Source organism: Podarcis filfolensis, assembly GCF_964270895.1.
Source record: "Podarcis filfolensis genome assembly, chromosome: 15".
In the NCBI taxonomy this organism is placed as follows: Eukaryota; Metazoa; Chordata; class Lepidosauria; order Squamata; family Lacertidae; genus Podarcis; species Podarcis filfolensis.
Genome location: NC_139618.1, coordinates 29,255,082 through 29,279,576, shown reverse-complemented (window position 1 = coordinate 29,279,576; position 24,495 = coordinate 29,255,082). Strand labels below are relative to the sequence as shown.

The 24,495-nt window shown below is 49.9% G+C and overlaps 2 protein-coding genes across 4 annotated transcripts in view; one reads left to right on the top strand and one right to left on the bottom strand.

Annotated features, from left to right (window-relative positions):
* The window catches only part of SMIM35 (small integral membrane protein 35), a 21,248-nt gene extending 9,708 nt beyond the window's left edge, over nt 1–11,540 (bottom strand). The window contains exon 1 of one of the 2 annotated variants that reach the window (XR_014542156.1): nt 1,150–1,401. Coding sequence is in view for 1 of the 2 variants with exons in the window: in XM_083589218.1 (XP_083445344.1) it covers nt 11,298–11,304 (7 nt within the window). In the remaining variant the exon portion in view is untranslated. Of the gene's footprint in view, nt 1–1,149; nt 1,402–11,297 lie in introns of those variants that run through there. The other variant, XM_083589218.1, reaches the window with a different exon arrangement.
* TMPRSS4 (transmembrane serine protease 4) lies at nt 4,713–24,495 on the top strand. Of its 2 annotated transcripts, XM_083588861.1 has the most exons (13): nt 4,713–4,983; nt 12,938–12,971; nt 14,076–14,189; nt 14,531–14,683; nt 15,312–15,444; nt 16,864–16,968; nt 18,925–18,965; nt 20,122–20,281; nt 20,712–20,878; nt 21,707–21,802; nt 23,117–23,259; nt 23,567–23,716; nt 23,884–24,495. In XM_083588861.1, the coding sequence occupies exons 1-13, from the start codon at nt 4,981–4,983 to the stop codon at nt 23,893–23,895; spliced, it is 1,311 nt and encodes a 436-aa protein (XP_083444987.1). In that variant the 5' UTR covers nt 4,713–4,980; the 3' UTR covers nt 23,896–24,495. The 2 variants fall into 2 exon arrangements, with proteins under 2 accessions (XP_083444987.1, XP_083444986.1); XM_083588860.1 differs by lacking the exon at nt 23,884–24,495 and having other exon boundaries at nt 23,567–23,876.

The following is a 24,495-nucleotide window of genomic DNA, read 5'->3' as shown; positions in this document are numbered from 1 at the left end:
TCAGCGTCCTGCAACCTTTCCATTTATGCAACCAGCAGAGCTTTTGGCATCAGCTACACCCAGGAAAGGGCCTTTCCAAGCCATGTTTGTACAGCTGGGGACCAGAGGGGGCATGCACTTTCCCACACACCTCCCCACCACCTCTGCCCATGAAAACAGCCCTGCATGACGAATTGCTGCTCATTAGATGAAATCTTAGCCCATTCAAGGACTGAGCTAACAGAGGCTGGCAGGGCCCGCAGGAGGGGTCCTGCTAGACAAACCCGTTCCTAAGCAAACTCTGGCACACAATGAGAATCCTTCACAGCCCCAACTCCCTGGGCCTTGCTGGTGAGAAGGACGCCAAACAGCATGGGTGAAACCTGACCCAAATTGAGGCCAGCACCCATCACCCAGCAGCTGAGGTGCTTCTCTCTGAACCAGAGGCTAATCACCACTTTCAATCTTTCTGGCCCTTCTCACCAAACACAAGAGTTGTTCATGTCTGCGTCTCTAGTTCCAGGGGCCTCCCGCCCTGGGCAGTGCTTGTGCAACCTCACCACATACACTAAGGCAGGGGGTGGTGAGAGACCTTCATGCTTCTGTAAGTTTCTGTCTTCCGCCTGCACCACCACAAGTTGCTCTAGCACGGAAGCACGTCTGTCTCTGAGTCAGAGAAGCTCAGAAAATATATCTGATTGCCCAGCCAGTGTGTGTCCAGCTCTAGATTCCTGCAGTCTCTCCTGAAACTGCCCACGGCTCTTCCAGTGGAGTGTGCTTCCCTCCGAAGGCTGTTAGTCATGGTGCATGACTCTGTCTTCCATGGTCCTTATCACAGAACGGAGAGCTGCAGGAGTTGAGTCAGTTGGTTCCCACACTCAGATTAGGTATACAGTGGTACCTCAGGTTACAGACGCTTCAGGTTACAGACTCCGCTAACCCAGAAATAGTACCTCGGGTTAAGAACTTTGCTTCAGGATGAGAACAGAAATCACGCAGCAGTGGCGCGGCAGCAGTGGTAGGCCCCATTAGCTAAAGTGGTGCTTCAGGTTAAGAACAGTTTCAGGTTAAGAACGGACCTCTGGAACGAATTAAGTTCTTAACTCGAGGTACCACTGTACTGTACATGGTCCCCTGGCTGCTGGGATAAATAAGAGGAAAGGAACTCACCACCAAGTTTCACATGAGTCCTTCATCCAAGGAAGCCGCCATCATTCGCTTTTCCTTTAGACTCAGATGGGCAGCAAAAACACAGGAACTGGCAAGGTCTCCTGCTGCACCTATTGAATCTTGGAGTCTTCCAACTTCACTGACCCCCCCCCCCCATTAAAAAGCTCCTTCAGGTAGTGCTGCACCAAGTGGCTGCACATTGACAGGCTGGCAGAAGGTTGGGAGGACGTTTGAGTGGTGTCTGACCCAATCGAAAGTTCTCAGTTACACTGCAAACCAGACGCAATGTGAGTCTGTTGCATTCAGGCAGAATGAATTAACTGCACTGTCGCTTAAGCGCAGCCCAAAGCCTAGACCCCTCCTCCTCTCTTCTCTTGAACTAGGATACAAACCCTGCTGCAGGCTTGTGTTTGGAGTCCGGTCAGGGAGGCATGTATAACCCTGTTTGATAATTCCACCTGTCACTGTTTAGTTTGACAAATGATGTGCCTCCTGTTCTATTTTTAGACCAGAGATTTCATTGTTTCTGATGGCTGTATTCTTATCCTACAGCTGCCATTTGATTTGACTATTGATAATTTTTTTAGGGTGAAGGGCAGGTTATAAATATGTGAAATCAAAACAAATACATAATAGATCTGAGTGACGGGCAGAGGAACGACAAGTTCTGATTTAAGCACTGCTTGTGAAACGGGCCTTAATCCCTGACTCTTGCAGGCCTGACGTAGGGCTGTGTTTTGGTCAAGAGGAACATCAGGATTCACGTACACAAGAGCACATATTTCCTCTTCACAACATTTGTTGTGTGCACAAAACATCCAAGGCCCCTGAGTCACCTCAGCTGTGCCCAGGCGAAAAATGTACAGATCACACCCAATTTTCATTTAGAATGAAGCAGGAACTGCACTGCTGCCCTGCCTCCATGCGTATGAATGTTCAAATCACTGATAAAACAAAGTCTACTATCATTTGCATTGCAAAGGCTGGAAAGGCAGGGTGGGGGGAGGTGTATGGATGCGCTGCCACTCCTATTCTGGATACAACCTCAGTAGCCTCCCAAACCTAGGCCGTCTGCAAGAGATTAGGAGCAAGGAACTGGGAGTAATCCACCACAACTCTTTCCCTCACTCCCTTCGTGGCCCAGCCCAGATTAGCTCCCTACAAGTCCCAGCATAGGAGCCAACTCCTAGGGGCTGATGGGGCTGCCATCCTCCCCCCCCAAAAAAAAATATTGAGGGGGCCGTCCCTAAAAGTTGATGGTCATTGGCATTCAAATGGTGTGTGTGCACTGCATCATGTGATCAGTTACACAGGCCGGGCTTACCTGGGCACCCCCAATATCTTATTCAAGTTGAGCCACATGGGAGCAGTTGAGCCTGTGCCTGAAAGCAAGGGGTGCTCCAATGCCTCCCACCCCTGCCCCTAACCTCTGGGTTGTGCCCTGAGAGTTGAATGAAGTCCCAGCTGGGTTGACGACACCTCAGGGACTAGCATCTCTGACCAGTCTTTCAGAAGAGCTTGCTGAGGAGGCCTGTGGGCAGGTGAGGAGATAGCGCTGGAGGAAGAACTACGCCTCCTTCACCTGAGTCAACCTGGCTGAGTAATCGGCTCTTGGGGCACCTAGAGGTCTTCTCTGTTTTGACAGCAAGCTGTTTTTCCTTCTCGGAGAGAGCGCAGCAGCAGCCCAAACGGAGCGGCCTTTCGCAAGAGCTGCGAGCCTGCAGAAGGCCAGCAGAGCGCAGCTTGGTCTCGTCTGCTGACCTGAGTGACCCACCAGGCTCCCGGGTTCCCCGCTGTCTGTCTGGTGCATTGACAGCCTACTTGCAAGAGACAGCCGCGTCCTGCAGCTCCTCCACCCGCGTCCCTACATTTGGCTGCACAAAGAGAGGGAGTTGAGGTCGTGGACTCGCCCTTGCTCCTGGTGCCCACGCCAACCCCCTCCTAGGCAGTCCGCTGGCGGTGGTGGATGATGCCGCCCGGCACCTCGTCTTTTCCAGGTGTCTCTCCGCCCTGCCTGATCCCGCCCGTTCTTCGGTAACTTAACAGGCCAGCAGAGCGCATTGAGAAGGTGCCAAGGCAGTGGGCAGAGCCCGGCCCTGGCAGCTCCAGCACAGAGAGGCAGAGGGTGACTGGCAGGCAAGCAGGCGGGGCAGGGTGGGGCAGCCGAGGGCACCAGGAGGGCATCTCACACTGACGGCAAGGAGTCGCCCAGAGCGGGCGGGGCTTGGAAAACAGGCTTGCCGTGGGCTTTGGGCACATTTGGGGAAAGGGCGGAGAGCTTGTTGGCCCCCACCCCAGACGAGAGAGGATGGGAACAGACAGGCCATGCTGTGGCCTCCACTGGGGAGGCGGAGGGCTTGCCAGTCATTTCTGTGGGACTGCTCTGGCTAACGCCAGATGTAAAACTCAGTTGGTTGTAGAGCGGTGTTGATAACGCCAAGGTTGCCGGTTCGATCCCCGTGAGGGACAGCTGCATATTCCTGCATTGCAGGGCGTTGGACTAGATGATCCTCAGGGTCCCTTCCAACTCTATGATTCTATTCGCTTCCCGCCCCCCGAAAACCCCAGACTGAAAACTAACTTCCTCTCTCCAAGCCCAAGTTTCCCCAAGCGGGGGATGGTAGTGGAGCAGCTTCATCCTGATCTCTCCTTTTTCACCTGTCGATGAAATTATGCTTTGCACCTGGAAGCGCCCTTCGCCTCGCTCACGTCTGCCAAGGCAGGCTGCCTTACAACCTGGGCAAGTGGAACCACTGCCATTTCTGGGGGTCCCGCCTCTCACCCACTCGGGTGTCCCTCGTGGAAGAGGGAGCTTCCTTTCTTCCTCTTCGAGCTCTGGCCAGCCCCTCGACGTTTTGACAAAGGCTCAGCTACCCACCCGCAAGCCAGACAAGCAGGCGGCAGGAATTGGCAGGGTCCGGTTTAGAGAGAAGCCAGAGGTTCCCAAGGGCCCAGCACCAATCCAGGTCGGAGCTCAGCATCTCCAGATCTGCCGCCTTCAATGTCTGTTTGATCGCATCAGTACCGCAAAGACTCTTTGCTCTCCTTCTGGGATTGTAGCCCCAAGTGTGCTTTATAAGCTGGTCTCCGACCGTAATAAATTATCTGTCTGTCTGTCTGTCTGTCTGTCTGTCTGTCTGTCTCTCTATCTATCTATCTATCTATCTATCTATCTATCTATCTATCTATCTAAGACCTCTGTGATTCTGCAGACTGGCCTGAGTTGCTAGCGTCTCCTATGTCCTTGGTTTCCCAATTCTCACCACCCACCTTGAAAGACTTTTTCTCCCATCTTCCCCACCCCACCCCGGGGGGTTCACTTCATGGACCACCTAGGCGCCAGGTATCCAAGGTCCCTTAGGGATGGAGGGTGTGCGCGCCTGTCTTTTGCGCTTTAGGAGGGAAGAGTGCCAGTCTTCCCCGACGCCCCATCCATCCTCCTTGCCAGGACTTCCCATTCGTGATAACTGCGGTGGGGGTGACTCACTCAGGCTTCACAAGTTAGAGGCAGGAGGAGGTGATGATGTTGCCACTGACAGGTGAGCGTCAGGTTACAACCCAGATCATCAGTCCCGTCTGACGACTCCAGCTGAGCCAAGTCTTAAGCAGGCGGCGGCGGCGGCACAGCGCTTGCCTGACCTCACACTCACAGCTGGCACGAAGGGGCAAGTGAGGAGAAGGGAGCGGACCGCTGGAGACCTGGAAAGGACCTCGGCGACCTGGAGAGCAGCACACCGGAGCCCTCTGGGCATCCTTGGTGACGACAAGGGCAACGCCTCCTGCCCCTCTGTGAAGGTAACCAGAGAGAGAGGAGCCCCGGTTGCAACAAACATGGTAAGTGCTGTGTACTAAATTTGCTTTCTAGAAGGCAAGATGAGTCCTATGGACTCTTTCTTCTGACCCAGTTGTGGCGGGGGGGGGGCGGCCTTTTAACCTTCTTGGAAGAAACCACAACACCTCCTGGTAACTGGGCAATAGGGAAGCTGGCAAGACCTTTGGGCACACAGACAGGAACTAATGGCAGCAACAATCTCCACTGTGAACAGCCAGTTGATAATTAATACTCCCAGTTTGTGTGCTTATGTCGAATGAAAGACAAAAAGGGGGGTTTCTCTGTGTATCCTGAGCTGGCCACAACACCAGGCATTACCGGTAGTTTTCCACTGAGAGGTTTTGGAACTTACATACACAGTAACCAGGAAGCCCCTTCCCTATTTCCAGATTTTTTGGGGGGGGGGGCGTTGTGGCAGCAAAGGAAAGGTACTCTGCAGATGGTCAGAGTTGAAGCAGATGGATCAGAGTTGGTGTTTGTTGAAACAGACTGAGCCAAATGAAAGTCAGATTAAGTCCCATGGGGGAAAATGAGGGGCCCTCTGTTCTTAAGGGCAGATTCTCAAAGCAAAAGAACATAGAAAAAGCCTTTTCCTGCTGGAAAGGCAATTGCCAGCCATACGCCTCACAAGAGGGAGAGTGGGACAGCGATTGTGTTCTCCTGTTGTTTGTGTCTGCCATCTGGTATTCAGAGGTAGACTGCCTCTGGACATAGAAGTTCCACTGTGCTTGCATAGCAGGTGGACTTGGTCATTCCTTCTACACTGCTTTGTGTCTGTGAAGAGTGTGAGCTGCAAAGTGGCCTTCTGAAATCTCAGTTGAAAGCATAGGTGTAGCCAATGGGGGAGCAGACGGGGGCAGCTGCCCCCCCGATCAAGTACAAAATAGAAATACTTATCTAATTGACCAATCACATCAGTTCTGCCCCATCCCGCCCCAAAAAAATCCGATGTCTGAAAGCCCTGCCAATTGTGAGGTTTAGAAAAGGATAATGTGTACATGAATTACCCTGAATATTCTGACGTGCTACATAAGTGCAAAGTAGTGGTGGTGGTAAAATGAGTGGTAACCTGATAACAGAGCCTACAAATATGCAGGCAGCAAAGGAACCAGGAAGTGGCAGGCAGAGGGTGACAAGGAGACTTTGCTGCCTTCCGTTGCCCTGCTGCTGCTGCTGCTGCTGCTGCTGTTGAGAAGTTCAGCTGGGAACGAGACACTGCTTGGAGCTGTCCTGCCCAGATGCACCCTGGGGCTCCCCAGTGACAATGGCACTATTAATGCCCTGCCAGGGAGCGTGCCTTTCCGTGAACCGACAGGACACCTCTTCCCCAGCTGCTAATCACCAGCAGCTCTTTGTATAAGCCAACTGGCACCACTCAGACAGAAAGAGCAGCAGCCCTAATCGCTTCCAGGATCCACTTTAGATGTCACCCTGCAGGAGGGATTTTCTGTGAATGGGAAGAAGAGACATCTGGGCCCAAAGAGAGGGAGGACTTCAACAGCACCAGCTGAAGCAAGCTTTGTCACCCTAGAAGGCAGAGAGAAGGAACCAGGCATGTCAGAGAGCACTGCCTGCCTCCCCAGGTTTTGAGCCAAAGCAAGGAATCAGTCCAGGTGCCTGTACTGCTAGGTTGGGTACTTGATCTTATTTTTCATATATTTGTAAAGGGATCTTTTAAAACCAACTCTCCTGTGGCTAAAGAGTGGCTTTGTACCACTCAAAACCTGACTTAGCATTGCCCAGATTTAGCCTAATTGAGAGGTCTGTCACAATTTGATTGACATACTTTGTGGGTCCATCAACTGGTGAGTCTTACAGTGGACATGCAGAGGTGTGAAGAAGAGGAGATGTTCATCTCCCAGGGCTCACGCCATCTCTAGATTTACTTGCTCCTCCAGAGCAACCCTAAAGCAGCTGGCAAGCCCCCATTCCCTCTGCTTCCTTTCCCCTGGACATTAGAGACCTCAAGAGGCCTCCAACCATACTTAAGGGTGCCCTGAGCCCGGCTTCGGCTGGGGAGGGCGGGATATAAATAAAATTTATTATTATTATTATTATTATTAACCCAAGCAGGGCTCCATGGGAAATGGACTGAGGATTAAATCTTAGATTTAGATCTGAACTTCTATCCCATGTGTGTTGGAGAAATACAAAATGAAAACTGGCTATGAGTAAAACACTTATAAGTTTAATAGCTTATTAAAACTTAGGAATTGCACAGTTATACCTTTTAATCCCTTTCATTTGTGGTATGCTGACGTTCCCCTGTTACGGAGAATGAACCACACTTTTTTAGTAAGATAAACTAAAAACAGGTTTACTTACATTTCAATGCAGGCAGCATATACAACAAAATAGTGTACAGAAAAATACTTCTATGTTATAGTAAAATAAAAGTTGGTAATTTTGGATAACATGTTTGAAAGCAGGAGCTTTAGCCATGTGCGTCTGGTCAGCTTGGAGGCATGGTGGAAAAAGAGAGCCTCCTCACAGGCAGCTGAATTAGGCCAACCTGCTCCCACCACTGCCTGTGCATCAAACATGGCACAATCAAAGCAGGTTGATTTACAGCAATCCAGGCACTGGTATTACTGCAGTGATGGATCAGCTACATATTCCACCATTTGAGTGCTGCTTCAACAAGAGTGAACAGACACTTTCAAGGCAGACAGCCTGACCCAAGACACCCCTCTAGGCAGTCTGCACCAGCAGCACCACCAGCAGCAGCAGCAACTGGCAATGGGCCCTCTTGCCCTACTATTTTTGCAGCTTTCTCTAAGTTAATCATTCATACTTCCTTCCAATGGAAGCCATTCCACCTGGCACCATCTAAGCAGCCAAAGAGGTGAGCCAGTCTCTTTCCTCCTCTCCAAGAGTTGTACCTTTTTTTCACTTTCCACCTGCCTCCACCCACTCCATGCTAACGGAGTCATCCCTTGTGCAAGGGAATGCCACACCAGGCAGCCAGCAGATGGTAGCAAAAGCCTTCTCCTTTTACAACATCTGCTCTGGTGGGAAGACAGGGGAGGAGATCTCTTCTCCTCTCTCTCCCCCATCTGAGTCCCGCTCAACTTGTGTGGCAACTACAGATTAAGAAAGCTGGACAGTGTTTCTATCAGAGGGCGCACTTTAATATTTCTTCCCCACCCTCTCTTTTCTCCCCAAATATCGGTGGATATGAGATGCTAATTTGGAGCCCAGCAGTGGAGTCCTTCCTCTGCAAAAAGTCAGCCAGAACACAAACACACATGTTCTCATTGGGTTAGCCTATTCCATAGACCAGAAGAGATGGTTCAGATTCCATGGAGCTTCAGATTTTGAGTTGACTTTTGCCTCTCTGTAAAAGAACATCAGAAGACAGCCTGGCTGCAGCTGGACCATACCAGAGGGGCCCCATCTAGTCCAACAACCAAGCAAATACTCACCTTGGGAAACCCAACAGCAAAACAGACACATTCAGGTGTGGGCCAGGGTGTTTTCACACTTGGCCACAGACCCCTTGACCCTCTCCCAATTTTAAAAATGCATTATTTAATGTTTTTACACTTTGCTTACAGGGGGACTTGATGTCCTGTTACTGGCGATGTCAATGAGACTCCCCCTCTAAGTCACCTGGCATCTTCACTTGCCCAGAGGAAATTAATACATTGGGCCCAGAAGACCCTGTTGGCATCAGAATAAGCCCTGACAAGAAGAATTAATTTTGCCCTGAAATTTTGCAAAGACAAATAGACATTTGCATATGCAAATCTGTATCATGAACCTGTTAACAGCTAATTAATTGCTAGAAGGAGCTAAGCCACTCTCCTGGTTAGTAGCTCCCATGTAAACTAAGATCTCACCACAGCTATGCTCTGTTGTTTGTTTGTTTGTTTAAAGATGACCATAGATGTAATTCATTTTATTAAACCTGTATATCATCTTATACTAAAAAGAAGTCCCAAACAAATTTTTATATATGATATTCTGTGTGCGCTTACCTGATACAGTAAAGCATTATAAAGTGTATTAAAATGCACACTATCAACATATGAGCAATAATAAAAGCACACACTAAAGCCCAACTTAAGTGGCTGTTACAATATCATTATATCTGTTAATTTGCCTAGGAGATTAAAATGTTTTTACCCGGTGCTGAACTAATAGTAAGGTTTGTGCCAGGTGTGCCTCCCTGAGGAGAGTGTTCCACAGATGGGGCACAATTATAAAGAAGGACCATTCACTAGGTCCACACACACCCTTAGTGCTTGTTTTGGAGGTGCATGGAAAAGTGCCTCAGGTGATGAACACAGCGGGCAGTCTCATATGGGGCAGCCCTTGAGGAATTGAGGCCCTGAGCTGTATAGGGCTTTAAAGGTCAGAAACAGCACTTGCCATTTAACCCAAAACCCAATGACTGCCCATGCAACTGAGTGAGAATCAGTACTACAGTGGTACCTCGGTTTACGAACTTAATCCGTTCCAGAAGTCCATTCTTAAACCGAAACCGTTCTTAAACCAAGGCACGCTTTCCCTAATGAGGCATCCCGCCACCGGTGCGCTTCCACCGTTCAGATTATGTTCTTAGACTGAGGTAAAGTTCGCAAATTGGGACACTACTTTCGGTTTTGCGGAGTTCATAAACCGAATCATTCATAAACAGGACTGTTCTTAAACCGAGGTACCACTGTACAAGTTCACACTTTCCTGTTTCCAGTAACATTCTGGCAGCCGCATTCTGCCATAAGTAAAGTTCCCAAACCATCTTCAAAGGCAGCCCCATGTATAACAAATTGCCAGCCTATAGGTTAACAGAGCCTAGGCAATTGAAGCAAAGCTATCTGTGTCCAGACAAGTTTGCAGCTGTGCCACCAGTCAAATTTGTTAGAAGGCACTCTTCCCCCCCCCCAAGGCCTCTAATGGTAATGTTGGATCCAAGAGTACCCTCAAGCTATCATTTCCAGAGGGTGACCAGCCATATGTGTCAAGCCAAAGGCATCACTGGACAACCCCATAACTGCCATGGAGACCATGCAGTCCTGAACTGCAATCCTGAAATTAGGAGGTTCAGAGTAGACACTGGAACCCCTTGTACTAGTAGTCCTGAGAATCACAACAACCCACATCCAATATCACCTCTGTTGTTTCAGGAAGGGAGGCTGCTAGGAGCAATGTAAGCCATGCACCAACAGATTGCCTAGTTGTTCCATTTGCCCAACACCAAAGGAAGACCTTTCAAGATAAATCTTCCAACATGGCAAAAAACATTTTAAAACTATCTCAATTCAAAAATAAAACCAAGCAAGAAGCCACCCACGCTGCACCTCAAGGCTAGTGGAGCTCTGATGACAAGAGGGGCCCCTGAGGAGAGCATTAAACAACCAGGGGGTGACATCACCAAAAAGACCCTGCTCCAGCCTGCCTACCAGTCAAAGTGGGCAGGTTCATTTGGGTGCAGGAGCCCCTTGAGATGCCCTGATCCTGTGCTATATAGTCACTAGTCAGCCAGCTCTTTGAACTGTGTTGAGAAACAAAGGAGCCAAGGGGGGAAAGTTCTGTACTGGCAAAATATATCCTAGCTGGTCAGTTCATTTGTTAAACGTTAATGTTTTCTTTTGTCTAGGCCATCTGAAAATCAATAAATTGCCATTTTAAAAAATATGTATCTTAGCTTCTCAGTTCAAATCAGTATTCTGACTCCTTATTCTGAAGCAGATGACGTTTCTGGGAGTGTTCATGGGCTGTAGTTAGTGGAAATGACCAAGGCAAAGATTGCTGTGTGAAGGTTTTCTCCACGTGGGAGAGTGACAGGTAGCAAAAGGTGCTTCATGCCACTGTGGCCGCTTGAGCCTCTAAAGAAGAGGCCAGATCATCCATAGGCTCTGACCTTGATCCTTAAGAGGGAATGCAAACCCATCCAGAACACTCACTACCACCTCCCATCAGCTGAACTACCTACCCACAACAGCATCCCCATCCTGCCTGGACTGGGACTCAGTTTATTAGCCCTCATTCAGCCCATTGGTTCAACCTCCTTGAACCACTGTGACAGCCAGCCTTACTGGGTTTCAGCATCCCCAATTCCCAGTCCTGACAGCTGGCTCAGAAGGACACTAAGAGAGGTAGTATTGAAAGTCACCGAAAGGGCCAAGAGAAGTCAATGGACCACATTTCCCCTTGCTCTCAGCAGTCGTTGGTTCACCAGAGCAACCAAGGTGGTTCTGGTGGCAACCCCAGGTGAAAAGTCACATTGAACTGGACCTAGATTGTTTTCAGATACTGGGGGGTGGGGAGGGCTGCACCTCCAATGTCCATTTCATATCAACCCAGGCCTTACCTGTCATTGCAAGATCCAAGAGCTGCCCCTGCAGGTAAATAAATGCTCTTGCTCAGGAGCAAAAGAGGCATTAAAGCGACTGATCTGGTGATGGTTTCCAGTGCAGCAGCAATGGAGAGTCTCTTGGCATCATTGTCAAAGATGCCAATCTAAGGCGAAGCCAAGCAAGATCTGGCTGGGCCCTTGGTTAGAAGCAGAGGGGCTGGCTTCTCACAAAGCAGAGGGCTTCCTTCCAGCTTCTTCATGCAGAGCTCAGGTGCTTTCTGTCTTGGTGCAGGCTGCCAAGAGTAAGTTGGCAGTCTCCTAGCAGCAACCCAGCCTGCTTTCCTCAGGAGGACTTTTGCCTCCTGAGACTCCCCGCTCCCTCCCTCCCTCCTCTTCCTCCCTGCTGCTCAGGCAACAAAAGGACATGGTGGAAAGAAGCAGAAGACTCAACCTCCCAGGCCAAAACAACGTCAGAGCGTGGCTGTCGCAAAGGAATTGCCTGCTGAGTCGATGTGGGCTTGGGTTCCAAGGTGGAAAATCGAGGGCTTTCCCTGGAGTAATGTCTCCTTAGCTGAGATTTAGTCTGTTTCCAGGGAACATGCACTGCACAGCTTGTGTATGTCAGAGATATAATGCATTCCCACCAAACTTAGAGCAAACCAAGCTGCTTCTTCCAGTGTGCCGTTTATTTATTTATTACAGTTGTGTAATAAAGATCTTCCTCCAGAGAGTTCAAGGACAAGGCCTTGTGCACTGTTCTCTACCTCCCGCATCACCTATTTTATCTTAACAACCCTGTGTGGTAGGCTAACCTGAGTGATTTGACCAAGTTCAATCAGTGAGCTTCAGAGCTGGGTAGGATATCGCACCCTAGGTCTTCCCAGTTCTTGTTTGTCACTCTAACCAGTGTTAGAAACTCACATATTTAAGTTAGGCACCAAATGGCTCTTTAAATCAAGGTTACAGTTGCCAAAATGGAATGTCCAGTTCCCATTTTTGGGCAAGACGACTCTAATGTCTTATTTTTTAAATGATGGGTTAAACATCTGGCTAGATAAACATCTGGTTAAACATCTGGCTAGATCAGATGACAACCCTGAGCTACATTAAGAGCTTTGAGAACTTAAAGAAGACAATTCACTTGATCCAGGGGCAGCTCACGTATATATCGGCCAGTTCTTACCTTCTTTTTTTAACGGTGACTGCTCCTGCTCAGGCTGCACAGAAAAATCATTTCGGTTCCAGAAATTCATTCCAATTGTACAAATAAAATATAACTAATAGAATTCTACAGGATGGGGTATTAGTGTGTAAAAACAGTCCAGAATCCATCATCTCCAGGCATGCACCTCCAGATGGTGGAGGTGTCGGGTGCCATCCTGGTGCTCGGGCATCTTCACTTGGTCACAAGTGGTCGAAAGCCAGGTGCAAAATGCGCCTGGCACCTGGCTAATTTCGAACGCTGACTCTAACCACCACACCGCACTGCCTCTCTATCTAAATAAGTACCTTGGAATGCTTCTCATCAGTGAGCCATACTTCCACGATGGACGGTGTGCCAGTGTGGCATGGTGGGGGAAGGGTCCTCCCTGTTTTGCTCCCAGGGCTTTGCTGCCTTCCCCATCCTGATGATAACGTCTCCTTTTGCTTTTTAGGATAAGGACACTGAGCAGCCACTCAACAGCAGAGGTAAGAACAGAGGGGACCCGTTGAATCGGACCAGCATCCTCTTTCACACAGGAGTCAACCAGGATGCCTCTGGGAAGCCTTCAAGCAGGACAGAACATGCACACAAGAGCCCTGCCCCAATGTGCCCCCCCAAGAGTGGGTAATTCCAAGGCAGACTGCTTCTGGATGTGAAGGCAGCACTAGAATTATGATGGCGACAATCCCTGATTTATTCATTGCCTTCTGAACAACTGTCTCAAGGCGATGCACGCCAAAAATAGTTAAGAGCACAAAAACAGCAACTAAATTTAAAACTATACAAAGCAGACACTTGTGGTAAAGACCCACTTTATCCAGCGTAGCAAGTTGGTGGCAGTCTTGAATCTTCCAACATTCAGCTTTATGTGATTGGTGATTACGACAGTGAAGGCAGAGAATAGCCATTATGGCTAGTAACTATTGATAGCCTCCTTCCTCTGAATTTGTCTAATCCTCTTTTAAAGGCATCCAGTAAGGATGGGGGGGGGGGCGGAGTGGGAACATGAGGATGCATAAAATTATATTGTGTGGGTAAAGTGGCCGGACAGAAAATTTTCTCCCTCTCTCATAATACTAGAACCCTCTGGAAGCAATCATGTATTGGTCCAGCAACAGTAGCAATAAAAACTATTCAGGAAAAATGTTTATATTTACAGTTTAACCACCTCCAAGCATATGCCTGAACCAGAGTGAAAAGAGGCGAGTCTACCTTCGTGGATGATGGGGGGGGCAGGAAGTACTACTACTTCCTCTCCAGGAGAAGAAGGGAAATGACATCACACAGAGCCCTCTCTACCAATTATGTTTCTATGGCCTGATCATGTGCCTATCAGCAATTCAGCTCTGTGGTGATAGCCCCTTCTCATGATAACTAGCAAGCATATGCATTTGTTAGGACTAGTTCATGGGTGTAGTCAGGATTTTTGTAAGGAAGGGACATGCTTTTGTTAGTGGGGGGAGGGACAGAACCTCTGTTTTGTATTGATTTGGCTGCTCATTTCCTGCACAAAGCAAGCTCTGGAAAAGGCCTATGAAGGAGACTCACAGCATGCCCACCCCACCAACCAGCTCTCTCTATATTCACAGAATCTTCACTCACGGACAAGGCTTTGACCAGGAAGGAAGCCTTCATACGCATTGGCATCCCTGTTATTGCCGCCATCCTGTGCATCGGGATTCTCATCACTGCCATCTTCCTCAGTAAGAGACCCTCATGCTGTGCGGGTGCAGCTGTACTGCCAGCTCATACCGTCCGCCTGCCCCCCTTCCCACTTGTTTTCCTCTTCCACAAGGTTCATAAGAAGAAGCGTTCCCACTCCGGACCCATTGATGCTTTGCAGGGGGTTGGGCTAGATGACCGTTGGGGTCCCTTCGAACTCTAGAATTCTATGGCATGCCAGGGGCCCCCCGAAGGAAGCCAGGCAGCTTCACCAGGCCTGATGCTCACAAGAATCTCACGTGGCTACAGCTGGGGGCTTGCCTGGGGCTGGGCCGTCCAGAGAACCCCAGAAGTGACTCTGGCTCTCGCTCTCTCCTCCTAGTTAAGATAGCGGTGGAATCCTACTACTTCTTCTGCAGCCAAACCTACAAGTTTATCCCCCTCAACCTCCAGTGTGACGGGAGCGTGGACTGTGCCTGGGGGGAAGACGAGATCGGCTGCGTGCAGCAGATGCCCGATGGCACCATCGTGGGAGGTGAGTCCTCAGTGTGGCGATCACACAGGGTCCCCGGACGTTTCACCATCTATTGATCCCTGTGCCACCACTTTATTTCTCGCTGCCACCACCCAGGCCCTACCTGGTACAGTTCTGAGTCCAGTCAGGGTTAGATTGGAACATAAACTTCTGTTTATTTATTGCAGTTTAACAAGTGTGTGGTTTCATAAACGGTCTCATCAATTACAATCATGGGGTGCCTATCCAGACATATAACTTCCGCTACCTGCTCTCACTCACTAAACCACCTCTCAGATATTTACTGGTCTTCCTAGCTCCTAACTGTTCCTGGCTCAGCTTATTTCACTACAATAACTCAACCTACCCACAGACTCTACCCCAATTCACTCCCACTCCAACCAACCACCCAACTCCAAAGGAACTCCCCCTCTTCACCCTTCCCAGAGCTGGTTTTATAGTCCCTCTGACTCCACCCCCCTGGTTTCTGATTGGGTAATCTGTTTAACTATTTCACCTCCAGCACTCTCATATGTCACACTCGGGTCGCACCAGAGGGAGGCAGGCAGGCAGCCAGCCAGCCAGCCAGCCAGGGTCTGCCGCTGAAGGAAACCAATGGCTGCCGCGGCCTCTGCTTCTCTCTCCACAGTCCGTCTCTCCCGCGACAGGTCCAGCCTGCAAGTGCGTGACAGAGAGTCGGGCCGCTGGGCCTGGGCTTGCCATGACGACGCCTTTGACATGGCCATGGCCACGGCTGCCTGCAAGCAGATGGGCTACAGCAGGTAAGTGGGGGGGGGGGCAGTCTGATGCCAAAACAGGGTGAAAGCAGCTGCTGGGACCCCCATGTCAAAGCAGAGGGAGCCTGCATCACCACAGCTGCAGCCTGGAGGGCCACTCGCCTTGAAATACTTGCGCATCTACGTCCCAGTGGCACATCACTTGCGGGGGATCCACTCATGGCCTCGTATCTGCCTCCCCCACAGGAGCTTAGAGGGCAGAGCTTGTAAAGCAGCTTGTGATGGTTTCCTTGGAAGTTACTCCCATGTTTACTATCCATGTTACCTCCCTGTTCCCAAGTATTCCTGCAGAGGATCCCGCACTGAAACTCCCAGGAGAGATTACAAGGTTTCCCAAACTTGGGTCTCCTGCTGTTTTTGTTTGGCAGTTCCCATCATTCCTGACCACTCTTCCAGCTAGCTAGGGATGATGGGAGTTGCGGTCAAAAAACGGCTGGAGACCCAAGTTTGGGAAACCCCAGATTACAGCAAGTGCCACTCCAACTGTTTCTGTACTCCAAGTCCCATCAGCCACAGCCAGCATGACTGATAGTCAGTTCTTCAGCCACAACTTAGAGAATCATCGCACAACTCAGGTGCACCCAGCTGACAGTGCAGACAGCCTGCGCTGTGCAAGGGTACCTGCTGGCCAGGTGGTGGTGGGGAGTTGGCAGCTACTGGATGCCCATCAGGTGCCTTTACGCAAGCCTGGTCCAGCTTAAATCAAGGGGCAGCTGCTGCTCTCTGCTTAAGTGGTCCTATGGGGTTAATAAAGGCCCATCAAGAGGCTCCCCAAGATCTCCCCAAAATGGCAAAATAGAGACAATGATTCAACAGGAACCAGGAATATAATTCAGTAAGGATTGTCCTTGCTAAACTGGGAAATATGGACAGGGATCAAGTGAGGTCTCAGGTTAGAGCTGATTGCAATAGCAGAGTGTCGTCAGGTCATGCACCTGACACTTTTGGAGGGGAGGTGGCGTCCCAGATCTCAGACCCAGGACCTCTTTCAGCCCTGGAGAAGACAAAGTGCTTCTGAGCACATGCAAAGTGCATTTCTCTCACCAGTATGAGTATCCTGGCTCAAGGATCCTCTTTCAAGTCAATGTCCCAGGCCAGGCCAACCAAGAGAGTGTTTCCTCTCCACTGGGTTCACGGGATCCTTCTCGGTATCTTGGGAGGGAAAGATTTCTGACAGAGCAGCAGAACCTTAAGGCCCTTCCTAGAAATGCATGATGCTTTATTCACATGACTGCAGCCCCCCAAAGTGTGGGTCAGCACATTAGACTCCAATGCAGGAGAGAGGGCTGGCCGGCCAGCTCTTGGTGTCTGTTTTGCCCATGGAAATAATGCTTCCACTTTGGCCTGGGGTTGTATACCTGTATTCAGATGTCCCTGTTGCCAAGCTCCTTCTCTCTTTTGCAGTGTTCCCACCTTTAGCCCTGTGGCGGCTGGTGATATGCAGCAGGGGCAGCTCCTCAGACAGGTGACTCTACAGGGTGGAGAACTCCGCTGGACAGATTCGGAAAGGTGAGTGCGGCTCAGCAGGTGGGAGGGGGGACTACTGCTTTCCTGCTATGAGGAAGGAGCAGTTTAGATTTCCTACAACACCCCTAACACAGCGTCATGCCAGGGCCCTGTCCAAAATGACTGTGGTGGCCAGATCCAGCTGCTTGGCACTCACTGGAGCACAGCTGCCTGCCACTAGATGGAAGAGAAGGCCCAACAAATGACAAGTTTGCTCAGAGCCCTCCCCGCAACCCCTGGATCCATCTGCATGGGACTCTCTTCCTTGCTGTTAATATGACAAGAGGGTTTATCCATACTTAACCTTTTGCCCTGCTCTATCCAGACACAGGTCCATGCTTTAAAGCTCTGTGTCTGAGTAGTTTTTTCTCTTTTTCTGCCCCAGAGCTTACCTTGTGAAAACTTGCTTTCTGGAGCTCATTTGGAGCAAATGTCAATTTGGGTCTTCTATGGATTTGTGTCGATTCAGCTTTAAAGAGCAGGTTTTCACAGGGAACGCTCCAGGGCAAAAAAAACCCCAACCCCTCCCATGCTCGAACACAGAGCTTTAAAGTGAAGACCGTGGAAGGAAAGGTAAGTGTGAATAAGCCCAAAGCTGCTGTTGTGAGTTCAGTGACTTTAATGCATTTGCTTTGCACCGAATGGAACTGAGGTGTGATTTCTTGAAGGCTGATTTGGTGGGAGGAGATGTCTCTGGTAGAGGCTGGCATGGTACCCAACATAAATTGGTTGTGAAAGGGAGGTAGGGGCGGCTCCGGAATCCACATGGCTTGGAGATGTGGGAATGTTGAGAAAAGTAGGAGAGAATATATTGATTAAATATTATCCTTGCTCACTCACACCAGTGAGCAACCAGCAGAGCACATTCCCTTGCACATTGCTGGAAGCAAGTTGGTGGATTCGTTAGAATCATTTAAGTTGAGCAATCCAGTCTGGCTTGTTCCTGGTAAGTTTCCCCTTTTATTTCCCTTTTTAAAATAATAACACGACAATCTCCTTTTAAAGTAAGAGTAAAGTTTACTTACATTCAGTTCGCAATAGTTTTCTGAAGGCAGGCTTTATCTTGTGGTTACAGTTACATTTGTAGAGAAAAGAAATCTGAGCTAGGTCTCAGACTTTCTACCTTGTGGCTTCCATTCTCTTTAAGGATGAGCCATGTGCTGCTGGCTAAGAACCAGAATAGAGGAAGATGGCAAAAGAGACCAAAAGAGAGAGGAAGATGGCTGCGTGGCTCACCCTTTTGTAGGGTCTGCTAGGGTCATGCCCATCTACCTAGTCACACACAGGGGGAGGAGCCTCCAGAGCAGGTATGACAGGAAGTCCCCTGTGTGTCCACTCTAGGAATCAGGAAATGTTGTGTTTGACTGCTTCAGTGATGATACATCCCACAGAAGAGACCCAAACTGGCCAATTTTGTCTGATAAAGTCAGAAGGAGGAGTGATGGGCATATGTACCCAGGGGTTGGCCAGGTTGGTTGGCCAAGGGTGCAGGCCCAAGGAGGTGCAAAAATTGTGCTTCTCCACTCTGTGTTTGAGTGGCTAGGAGCCTGCCTGCCCACCTGTATGCTTCCTGGGCTGCTCCTTCACTGCTCTCTGTGGCTAGCCAAGGTGCACAGGCTCTGGGCACCTCAACAGAGGAATCTGGTTGTTGGCGTGGGCTGTTGCAGAAGCCATGTGGGGCCCCCTCCCTAGCCATCCACTATGTGAAGTGTGACTGGAGCACCCAGCTCTTTGTGCAAGGGAGGGAGGGCACCAAGGCTGCAAGGGAGCCTAGGTACACCTCTGTTCCCACTGAATCCTATGCAAGACCCAAAGAGGCCCTGCACTGCTTCACTGCGAAGCCTGAGCCATGCCCACGTTGACTCCCAGGGTGGGTATAGCAGGCCCTGTTTTTCTCATGCCTGTCTCCTAACCCGTGACCACTTGGCAGCAGTTTCTGACCAGGTCTCTCTCTTACAGGCAATGCCCCTCTGGCTCCATCATCTCTCTCTCCTGTTCAAGTGAGTATGTGCGTGCACATAGTGCTGACTACAGAGCAGCAGTGACACTTACCTGCCTGGACTTGGGCTGTTGCCAGCAGAGAAAACCCATCTGAAGGCCCGGGAGCCGGGGGTTGGGTCCATGAGGGCACTATTCAGGTTGGGGCTGGAGATATTTTCACCCCAGCAAGGCAGGGCACATGCTTGTTAGTGACTTGACTGGTGTGAACGTTGGCGCTGAACTTCCACCTCCAAGCAAGGACCTGCCTTGTGGCTTAACCTGTTACCCTTTCAAGAACCAAAGAAACTTATTTTTGTATGCAACTATTGTGGTGAGTGTACTATGTGCCCAAAACTGGCAGGATGATACAGCGCCTACAAATGAGGAGTGGCAGATGAAATTGATGGAGTATGCTAAATTAGCAAGCTTAACTAGTAAAATTAGGGAACAAGATGAGACAGCCTTTAAAGAGGATTGGAAACCTTTTGCAGATTATTTTTTTAAAAATATTGTAAATACGTTAAAATGCTAGCTGGTTTGCAGTCAGCTCAGCACTAAAAGCCACTTTGAGAATAAGATGGATGAAAGAAGGATTAGAATAATTATTAGAAAAATAATGCAACAGCAATTGATAACTTGAGGAAACCATGGAAGAGTGGAAGGGAAGTCGATCAAGAAGAGACTATTTTGGAACTGTTTGATTGACTGTATAGTATTTTTGGAAAATTCATAAATAATTTTATTTTAAAAAAACACCTGTTGCTCTTTCAGGATGCAGGTCCCCCCTTGAGTGAGTCAGGAGCCCAAATCCTGTCTTCTGGCAAGAAGGTTCAAGTGTTTTGCCAAGTGTTGTATGTCTGGGCTCAGCATCATGCATGAAGGAAGAACCTAAGCAGATTAATTTCTGTAGCCTGGGCTGTTGGGTGGGGGGACAGACTAGCACACAGCCCAGAACCCTTAGACCTTTTAAACCTGTCTCCCAAAAAGACAACTGACAGTGCTGGGCTTTCTGTGAGCCTGCAGTTATCCTTAGCAGTTGATTTTGCAGAGAAGGACTCACGACTGCAGCATTATCTTCTGTCCCGCTCCACACCCAGCTTGTCCCTTTGAACCAGACTCCTAAGGTAACATCATATGCTGAACTGAGAACCTGATTTGCCTACCCTTTGGATGTAGGTTGTGGCCATAACTCGAAGTCACCGCGCGTCGTGGGTGGTGGTCCAGCTTCCATCAAGACATGGCCATGGCAGGCCAGCTTGCAGAACAAGGGGCAGCATGTCTGTGGAGGGAGCATCATCGACCCCCAGTGGGTTCTGACAGCAGCACACTGTTTCCGGTGAGTCAGTGAGCACCAGATTGGGGCCTAGCAAGAATTGATCTGATTCCCATCAATCCTGGAGGGAAATGCATCTAGACACAACAGAGGCTGCAAGGCAGCCCCAGGGAGGAGCAGAAGTCCTCTGCTCTCACAAAGCTGGACCTACATGCAGACTTCAACCAGAAACACCACCAGGCCCACTTTCACCAGGCCTGGATCAAGACTAGGGTTGCCATCTTTTTTATTAGCTCATGCTCCTGTGCCTTTAACAGGAGCTTGGACTGCAGGCATTGGAGAGCAGTCAGGCTCATCATTGTCAGCATAGAGGCTCATCAGTAGGTTGAGCCAGTTTGGGCTACTTTTCTGGCCAGTTGGGTCCCTTTGTGGCATGCATATGTCTTGTCACTGAAGGGGAAGAGCAAACAGGTGAGCCTCTTTCCATTCTCAGGACCAACCTGGTGACAAAGTACTGGCAGGTGAAAGGTGGCTCAGAAATCTTCTCAAATGCCACTGCTGTCCCTGTGGAGAAGGTCTTCGTCATCGACGTCAAGTACATGTTCCCCAAAGATGAGGACATTGCATTGGTCAAGCTGCAAACCCCCTTTAACCTCCCAGGTGAGAGGCTTCTCAGACTGCCAGCTGGGGGGAATTAGGGACCTCTAGCTGGACCAGGGACTCGTAGCTCCTGACAAACCAAGCCCATTGCAGAAATGGGTTGGAGTTCACAGCTGAGATGCTGGATTTGCTGCTTGCCTGTATGGGCAACCTTTTCTGGAAGATATTTGTAATTTCAGGTTTAGTGATCTGACATGGTCATCTCTTCCTGCCTCTGTTTACTTCCCTTCTCTATCTCTTGTTAAAGTTCTTTGATGGGTGAGAGCAGCCTTTAATGTATAATCTGGTGGAAGGAAGAAGTGATAAAGCAGGGTACCTTCTGACCTTCTTTGATGTTAGACATTGTTTGGAGGAACGTGAAATTGTGCAGCGGCGGCGCAGCGGCAGCAGCAGGAGGCCCCATTAGCTAAAGTGGTGCTTCAAGTTAAGAACAGTTTCAGGTTAAGAACAGATCTCCAGAATGAATTAAGTTCTTAACCCGAGGTACCACTGTATTGGAAGAGGGGGCTAGCTAATTAATAATCTGCACTAACTAGTCAGGCAAGGCATGTAGGCTAACAATTTAGCTATCTATAAATTGAATGGTTTGGGGGCATAGCTCTCAGCAGTTCGTGCAACCTGAGACCACCTGGGGCTCACTTCTTGGGGGCTTCCCAGTGGCAGATTGAAGTGCTTGCTTGGTGATGTATATATTGCTTGCTGTTTAGAATAAAATCTTTAATCTTCTCCCTCACTTGTGTTTGTATTGCTTCTGAATCTCATAAAAAGAGCCACCTTGCATTTGGCAAGACATTGCCCAACTGCCTTCCTTCCCTCTTTCTGCTGCAGGGTCAGTGAAGCCAATCTGCCTGCCTTTCTTTGATGACGAAATGGTCCCAGGAACCCCCTTGTGGGTGACAGGCTGGGGATCCACCAAGCAGGATGGTGAGTTTTCCCTTGGCATTTTCATCTTCTTCCCCACCATGGCCCTGCAAGTGCCGGGCCAGCTGCCTTCTGGTCTCTGCTGCAGCCTGCATAGGACTGAGCAAGGATGCCAGACTCTAGATGGGGAGATGACCTGTTGTGGCTTTGAACTCCCAAGCTGTTCCCACAAGGTGCAGCTCCTGAGGACAGCAGACAGAGCCCAGGGGCCTACAGAGACCAACCAAGAGCAGGCAAGTGGGTACAGGTACCCATACCCCAACAAAAGTCTGGCTTGGGCAGCCTTGAACATGCCTTCATTAAAAGAGCAAAGAGTGCCTGCCAGTCTTGGGGACAGGCCATAGCTCAGTGGTAAAATATCTGCTTTGCATACAGAAGGTGCCAAGTTCAGTCCCTGGTGGCATCTCCAATTGGGAGGGAATGTTCCCCTGCTTGAACTCCAGGAGAGCTGCTGCCAGTCAGTGTTGACAGTACTGAGCAAGATGGACCAGTGGTCTGACTCAATATCAAGCAGCTTTCTAATTTTATTTGTATGCCACCTATCAAACCATGATCAAGGCGGCTTACAACATGAAGGGGGGGGAAATACATAGCTGCAACATAGCAAAATTAGTCATAAGCAATAAATAAGTAAAGGTAAAGGCACCCCTGAGCATTAGGTCCAGTTGTGGCCGACTCTGGGGTTGCGGCGCTCATCTCGCTTTATTGGCCGAGGGAGCCGGCGTACAGCTTCCCGGTCATGTGGCCAGCATGACTGAGCCGCTTCTGGTGAACCAGAGCAGCGCATGGAAATGCCATTTGCCTTCCTGCCGGAGCGATACCTATTTATCTACTTGCACTTTGACGTGCTTTCAAACTGCTAGGTTGGCAGGAGCAGGGACCGAGCAACGGGAGCTCACCCCGTCGCGAGGATTCGAACCGCCGACCTTCTGATCGGCAAGTCCTAGGCTCTGTGGTTTAACCCACAGCGCCACCCACGTCCCTCTAAGCAATAAATAAAACCTTAAAAAATACACAACCTAACAGAACAATTTCCACATAAATCACAACAAAATCTATAATCAAGATACAAAAACCAATAGCAAACAACCCCAACCAAACCCCAAGAGTCTCTTCAGCAGCCTCGGCTTTTGCAGCTGGAGTCAGAGCCCTGCCTTCCCAGGCCAGGTGGGGAAAGACCTGCAAAGCAAACAACTGGAATGAGGAAATTGGCTTGGAACAAACCCTCCAGCCTTACATATAGATGGGCTGGGAATTCTTTGGGGCCACTGCACCCTTCCCATAATTTGAAGTCATCTCCACCATGCTTTTTGCTAGGTACACTGTCCAAGGAGCTACAGGAGGCACAGGTGGAGTTGATTGACAGCCGCATCTGCAACGCACCTGATGCCTACCATGGGGAGGTGACCGAAAAGATGCTCTGCGCAGGCCGTGATCGGGGTAGAGCTGACACCTGCCAGGTAAGTGGCACAGAAAGATCAAAGGCCGCAACTCTCCTCCTCCAGCTCTGCAGTCCCAGCAGGAGGGAGGGCGGAGCAGGGAATAATCAGTTCCCTTTTTCTAAGAACGATGACGCTGAAGCTGAGCTTCATTTGGAGAGGGGACTGATGCGGGTTAAAGAGGGCAAGGCATGGCTGGTTGCCCTTCATGGGAGACAAACTAGGAGCAGGACGCAACATGCAGAGCTGTTGATCCGTAGTGTTTCCATTTGGGATTCAGCTGAGTCCTGTCCACATTTATGCAGCCTGTGTCTTCCTTCTCACCCAGGGAGACAGCGGAGGGCCACTGGTGCACAGACAGGGCCCGTGGCACATTGTGGGCATTGTCAGCTGGGGCCATGGCTGCGGAAGCCCGAGCACCCCTGGCGTCTACACCAAAGTGCAAGCCTACCTCAACTGGATCTACACCATCCTCAGGGTCAGTGTTGCTTTTCCTCTGGGGTAGGACCCATTTTCTGTCCTGGCAGGATGGCAGTGGGTGGGCAGAGTTAGGCTGCCCACCGCCAGGGGAATGGGATCCGTCATGGCGGTGCCTCTGCCTCAGATGGTCACCAGGCGGTTCCTCTGTGGGTTTTCTTCATCCAGACAGAGTCCTGAGAACAGACCGGCCGCAACTGTCCTGCACACATGCACGCCCTTGGAGCAACGTGCGTGTAGGGCGTCCTTCCGGTCCTGCTGCAGCTTCCACTGAGGACATGGGAAAGGCAAGAGGACAGCCACAGGATGGGGCCCTCAAGAAAGTGTTGGACAAGGCTCCCTGGGGAAGATGTTAATTTATGGCTGCTGCTGCTGCTGCTGAAATCCACCTGAGATCCACTTTGCCAGCTACTCTGTTCCTTTCCATTTCCTGCTATCTTTCTTGGCAGAGCTTGGGGAAGCTCTTGTAACCCAGGAGAGGCAGTTTGCTTCCCCGTGACCTGGCACTGACAAAGGGAGCAATTGAAGAGAAAGGCTGGGTCCAGACCTAGGATAAAGACAGCTCTCTGTCTAGCTTTCCATCTTTTTCTCAGTCTGGCAGGAGCCCTCAGCTGGGCATCCTGTGGCCTTGAGGCTGTCCCTCCTCTGACCAGGCCTGCCCAAGGGGTAGTCTGACCCAGCAGCTCTTCCTCCTCCTATTTATTGCACCCTGTACAAATCCCTCTTCCTCCCCCCCCTTCCCTCCGCTTGGAATAAATCAAGGAATATTTTATACCAAAA

Excerpts from the sequence above, each read along its gene's own strand:
- TMPRSS4 (XM_083588860.1), top strand. Across the intron at positions 14,684-15,311 it reads CGATGGCACCATCGTGGGAG|TCCGTCTCTCCCGCGACAGG; the intron begins GTGAGTCCTCAG and ends CTCTCTCCACAG. Across the intron at positions 15,445-16,863 it reads AAGCAGATGGGCTACAGCAG|TGTTCCCACCTTTAGCCCTG; the intron begins GTAAGTGGGGGG and ends TCTCTTTTGCAG.